This window comes from Nansenia antarctica (genome assembly GCF_963989245.1).
Source record: "Nansenia antarctica genome assembly, chromosome: 1".
NCBI lineage: Eukaryota > Metazoa > Chordata > Actinopteri > Argentiniformes > Microstomatidae > Nansenia > Nansenia antarctica.
In genome coordinates this window covers 84,023,458-84,029,799 of record NC_137674.1, presented here as the reverse complement: position 1 = coordinate 84,029,799, position 6,342 = coordinate 84,023,458, and the positions used below count along the sequence as shown (strand labels likewise).

General features: G+C 48.9%; 1 protein-coding gene across 1 annotated transcript; it reads left to right on the top strand.

Moving 5' to 3' along the window:
- Positions 1–1,107: 1,107 nt before the first annotated feature.
- On the top strand, positions 1,108–1,671 carry LOC308153425 (heat shock factor protein 5-like; the record flags this gene model as incomplete). Its single annotated transcript, XM_080526570.1, has 1 exon — positions 1,108–1,671. The coding sequence occupies one exon, from the start codon at positions 1,108–1,110 to the stop codon at positions 1,669–1,671; it is 564 nt and encodes a 187-aa protein (XP_080382696.1).
- Between the last annotated feature and the right edge of the window lie 4,671 nt (positions 1,672–6,342).

The following is a 6,342-nucleotide window of genomic DNA, read 5'->3' as shown; positions in this document are numbered from 1 at the left end:
CTATGCATCCTAAAAACATAACTGTGTGCATATGCTTACTGGTTCCTTAAAAAACATTAGAATGTGTGTGTGTCTAACGTCGCGCTAGGCTGCTCAGGATACCGTTGCCGACAGAGTGTCCGAACACTCTCACCATGACAAACGACCGGGGGGTCAGAAGAAGAAGATAATACACTCGCACGGACACCGAAAGAAGTCGAAAGCCACATTCCGATATAAAACAGACGCTTACCATAAAACCTACCAGAGGGACAGCCCATCCCTAAATGTTAAGGAAAATATATAAAAACGATGGACCAAGGCGAAACGTGGCTCTTGTCCGGTGAAACTTCTGCAGTTAACCAGCTGATCCTGGTCTGCGGAGGTGAAGCTAGATGAGACCCCTTTCCATGGAATGAAATGCTATTGTAGGCTGATGCTATTGTTTGCCGATGTGCTCGAATAAATATTCTCTTAAAGAACAGTTCAGTAGTGGTGCCGAATATTTGATTGGATCATTTTATCTTAGAAGTTATATCAAGGACGTCTCGTTGAGATTAAACGGACTCGCTTGTAAGTGACGACTCAATTAAATCAATTCTGGAGAAGTTGATCGCCTTACAGTACACGACTGGAATCAGATAATACTTGCCAGGCCATTCTTAGGGAAGAACTGACGATGAGTGAAGGGGAGTCCAGAGTAGAAGTAGGCAGAGGGTTGATTGGGAGTGGAGACAGGTGTGATGGTTTGGCTGATAATCCAATTAGCGGGGACAAGCCTCACCTGCGGCGGAGAGCACGCTGTGCTCGAGCTGTGGGGGCGGGGGAGGGTGTGTGTGGAGGCCCAGCCGTAACACCCACTCCATCATCACCTGGTTCCCTGCTGCAACAGCCAAGGACAAGGCCAAGTTGCAGCCAATTGAATCGCTACGGGTTTAGGAGGGTAGTGGTTGGCCCGGGGAACACAGACAAACAGGATGAAGGCAGGTCTCCAACTGACAGAATCCAACATCACTTCCACAACCAAAACGTCCTGAACTTCTAGTCAATCTTAATTGGCTGACCAGCGGTAACAAGGCGAAAATAGAACTTCTGTCCACTATTTTTGTTTCTCACAGATCCCAAAATATGGAACTGGAAGAGGCCCTGCTGACCATCTACTTTCTAAACCCCAACAACTTCCCCGCTAAACTGTGGCATCTCGTCAATAACCCCAAAAACCGATCGATTCGTTGGGACACCTGTGGTGAAGGTCTGATCATCGATCAGCAGCTGTTTAAAGCTGAGCTGCTGTCTCCCCAGAAGCAACCGTTTGATAACATGGACGTTTTCAAAATGTCTAACTTTAAAACCTTCATCCGCCAATTGAATCTCTATGGGTTTAGGAAGGTAGTGGTTGGCCCGGGGAACACAGACAAACAGGATGAAGGCAGGTCTCCTACTGACAGAATCCAACATCACTTCCACAACCAAAACTTCAGACAAGATCGTCCTGAACTTCTAGTCAATCTTAAGAGGCTGACCAGCGGTAACAAGAAGAAAATGGAAGCTGGGTTAGAGGTGAACTGTCGGCCACCTAATCGCTTTCGCCGACTAATGGCAAATGGTGATGGTGACAAAGTAGAGAAAAGAGTTCCCTTTCCCAGTGGTGCAGCGGTTGGTCTTGTCAGTGGTAGGCTACTGTGGCTGTAATAGTTGGCCTCATCACCGCCTTGTATCTATAGAAAAGAGTCAACAGTTAGCAACTGTACTAATTGCCTGCAGTCCAAAGAGCTAACGTTACTTGGCTAAATTCAGCCATTTAGGATCACACTGAGAGCTAGAGAAGAACATGGGAAGGTCAAGACCAGTATCACTAATAATACAATAATACAATAAATTCTTAAAAAAAAAAAAAGAAAAAAAAGAAGCATTCTAGGATATGGTAAGAACACAGCGATTACTGTGGAGCCTCGGTGGCAGAAGGCTGCAACTCGCATCACCTGACCCAGAAAGCGGTTGACGCGGGTATGGTGATATTGTGGTTCTAGCCCGGCCTCTCACTGCAACGTCCATATTCCTCGCATTGTCCGAAACAAATATCGCGATACATTTTTCATCTCACCGATTTGAATCGTCACATATTTGTATCGATAATTAACTGCATCGCGATGCACCGTTACACCCCTACTGTATTTATATCTTTACTATACATCATATTGATATTTATGCTCATATTGACTTTTTATATTGATTGCACGTATACTGACTTTATTCATTTACTTCTACTCACTGTAATACTGTATACTCTCCCTTCATACATTTATGGCTTTTGCACTATGCTCTATTGAATCTGGTTAGATGCCGAACTGTTTCGTTACATTTTTCGTAAGAGTTAACATTTGTCCATATCTTGTTGGTGCAGAATTTGGAATCCCAGGCATTTAAGTTTCAGGCACTGATGGTAATCTGCCGAGTTCCAAGAAAAAAAAGAAAAAAAAGAAAAAAATCTCCAGGCTTCAGACTGTAATGGATCAGAATGCTGAGGCTGCAACAAAGGATGTAAGTCAACAACTTCTTGATCAAAAGACCATCAATGTCACAAGTGGAAGCTTTGAATGGATCACTGTCAGTTTGAATATCATTACAGGATTCTTAATAGGACTGGTTGTTAAAATCCCTAAATATTCAGCACAACAATTGAGTGGAGTTGGAGATGTCCTCTTGGGTGGAGTGGAATTTGGCAATGATCACATGGTGCCACCAGTACGACACATCTTCAGTTGTGGTCCCCGACCTCATTGGGTGTTTCGGCCAGTTATCACAAGACACCCTCTGCCGAGGTTGGCCCACCACAGGCTGATCAGGCCTGGGTGTGTGTCGCACGGTGGCACCACGTGGTCATTTGGGAGCCCATGTTGGGTCCCTACGTTTCAGCCACAGCCAGTGACTGCTCCGTTCTGCAGCAGTGGACAGTTCTCTGATTGCCTTCCGTTGGGCCTGTCCTCTGATCCCTACTGCCCTCAGGAGCCTTGTGGTGGAGCTGGCTACAAAGCCTCTGCAGCCCACCTCCACTGGCCACACCTTCACGTTCCAGCCCCGCCCCTCTGCTTCGACTGCTAAGTTGGCATACCGCAGCCTCTTCCGTTCGAATGCCTCATCGATGGCCTCCTCCCAAGGGACCGTCAGTTCTACGATGAAGACACGCCGGCAGGACTTGGACCAGAGGACTAGGTCTGGGCGCAGGTTGGTCGCTGCAATTTCGGGTGGGAAGGTGAGCCTCTGGCTGAGGTCTACCCGCATTTCCCAATCCCGGGCTGCGTTCAGTGGGCCTGAGTCTGGAGGTGATGGCTTGGTCCGCTGTTTCTCCCCTTCCCGGATGAAGGTTGTTTTCCGTGGAAAGGTAGTCTGGGCATTTAGAGGCATGGCGTTGGTGGTTACTCGCTTGTGCTCAAGTTCGGCAGCCAAGCACTTTAGCACTTGGTTGTGGCGCCAGGTGTATCTTCCTTGAGTTAGACTGGTCTTGCAACCCACCAAGATGTGTTTGAGGGTTGCTGGGGCTGCACACTGGAGACAGGCTGGGTCCTCTCCATACCAGAGATGTAGGTTGGTAGGAGAGGGCAGGACATCATATGTGGCTCTGATGATGAAACTTAGCCTATTAGACTCCATGCTCCACAGCTCGTTCCACGTGATTTTCCTCCTCTCCACGCTCTCCCACTTCATCCAGCGGCCTTGCTGGGCTTGGGAGACTGCCTTGGCGCACCTGGCTGCTTCCTCCTGGTGGCGCACCTCCTCAACCACCATCTTCCGCCGTTCGGTTGGAGTAGCCTTTTGCCATGTGGGTGTTGTTGTTTCCAAGCCAAGGCCCCCTCTGCCATGTTGGACATGCCCCACTATATCCCGGTGTCTGAGGGCGGTCTTTGCCACCGCAACTGCTGCAGATGGCTTCCATTTCCTCCCCGTTGCTAGGATTGGAGCAGCACCTCTGACGAATGGATCCTGGGATTCTGTGAGAGTCATTTCCAGCCTTGATTTGGCACATTTGTACTCCTCCACCAGGCTTGAGATTGGTAGGGAGAGGGCTCCGTTGCCATACAGGCCTATGCTGCTAAGGCCTCTCGGCAGTCCAAGCCACTTCCTCACTTGTGCATTCACCAGTCTCTCCAGCCGGTTGGCATGGGATAGTGTGACCTCGTAGATGGAAATTGGCCACATGAGACGGGGAAGCAGTCCAAACTGAAAGCACCACAGCTTCAGCTTCCCAGGGAGAGCAGTGTTGTTGATCTGCTTGAGGCCACTGATTGTATCCTGCTTGAGTTGTTCCACCTGTTTCGAGTCTTTGAGTTCTGCGCTATACCAGCGGCCAAGGCTTTTGATAGGCTTCTCCAGAACTGTTGTTATTGGCTCGTTGTTGACGTGGAACCTCTCATTGGCGAGCTTGCCTTTGACAATGGAGATACTGCGGGACTTACTGGGTTTAATCTCCATTCGTGCCCATTTGATGTTTCCCTGGAGTTTATCCAGCAGGCGTTTGGTGCATGCGTTTGTTGTTGTTATTGTCGTCATGTCATCCATGTACGCCCTGATTGGAGGAAGACGCAGCCCGCTCTTCAACCGTTCCCCTCCAACAACCCATCGGGATGCTCGAATAATGAGCTCCATTGCCATGGTAAACGCCAGTGGAGAGATGGTGCAGCCCGCCATTATGCCTATCTCGAGGTGCTGCCAAGCAGTTGTACTGGCTTGTGCTGTAACACAGAACTGGAGGTCCTGGAAGTAGGCTTTGACCAGCCTTGTGATGCCCTCTGGGACTTGGAAGAAGTTGAACGCTGTCCACAAAATCTCATGAGGCACTGACCCGAAGGCATTGGCAAGATCTAAGAAAACCACATGCAGGTCTTTCTTCTCCTTCTTGGCCGTTTGTATCCGGTGCCAGATGACATTTGTGTGTTCCAGGCATCCTGAGAATCCACTTATCCCTGCCTTCTGCACTGAGGTGTCGACAAAGTTGTTCTTCTGCAAGAATACTGAGAGCCTCTGGGCCACAACACAGTATAACATGAACGTTCACAGCACTACTAGTCTCCTATGTATGATAATTTTATTCATGATCTTGGTCTTCCATTTTGTTGTCTTGTCATCAGAGGTCCTTAGTGGACTCCATCAAGGAAGAGATCCTGAGGATGAAACTAAATTGTAATTGTATGAGCAATGATGTAATTGTAATTGTAGACACAACACACACCCAGGCATTACCACACACACACACACACACAGGCATTACCACATACACACACCCAGGCATTACCACACACACACACACACAACACACACACAGGCATTACCACACACAGACACACACACACACCCAGGCATTACAACACAGACACAACACACACCCAGGCATTACCACACACACACACCCAGTCATTACCACACACACACCACACACCCAGGCATTACCACACACACACAGACGCAAGACAACACACACCCAGTCATTACCACACACAGACACACCGACACACACACACAGGTACAGATATAGGCACAGGCACACACACACAGGTGTTACGGTTAGTCAATGTGTTTGGACCCAGATGCAGAGCAGAACAGAATGGCACGATGCAGGGATATGATTCCAAAATAAAGGTACTCTTTATTTGAGCAAACAGGAATAATAAACCGCACAGTAAGCGATGAAACAAACGGGGAGAAAACAAGTCTCCGGGAAATGCGGAAGTAAAAATACAAAAGAAAAGGGGAGTCGGCTTCTTGTCTCCCAAATGCCGTTAATATAACAAGGCAATACAAACTACCTGCAATAGTCATAAGATACTTATCTCCTGGGCACACGAGGAGCAATAAGGCTGCGACAAGACTATGAGGACACGCCAGTGGCGGCTGGTGCTAAACATTTTGGGTGGGGCACAGGTTATGGGGGCATGCTCCACGGGGAAGAATATCAACTTTAAAATCTGGATTTACAGTCGATTTTAGCATGAGAATAGCTCTACCCCCCTGTACAGACCTCGCCATCCCCTCTACCCCCCTGTACAGACCTCTTCATCCCCTCTACCCACCTCTACAGACCTCTTCATCCCCTCTACCCCCCTGTACAGACCTCTTCATCCCCTCTACCCACCTCTACAGACCTCTTCATCACCTCTACCCACCTCTTCATCCCCTCTACCCCCCTGTACATACCTCCTCATCCCCCCTACCCCCCTGTACAGACCTCTTCATCCCCTCTACCCCCCTGTACATACCTCCTCATCCCCCCTACCCCCCTGTACAGACCTCTCCATCCCCTCTACCCCCCCTGTACAGACCTCTTCATCCCCTCTACCCCCCTGTACAGACCTCTTCATCCCCTCTACC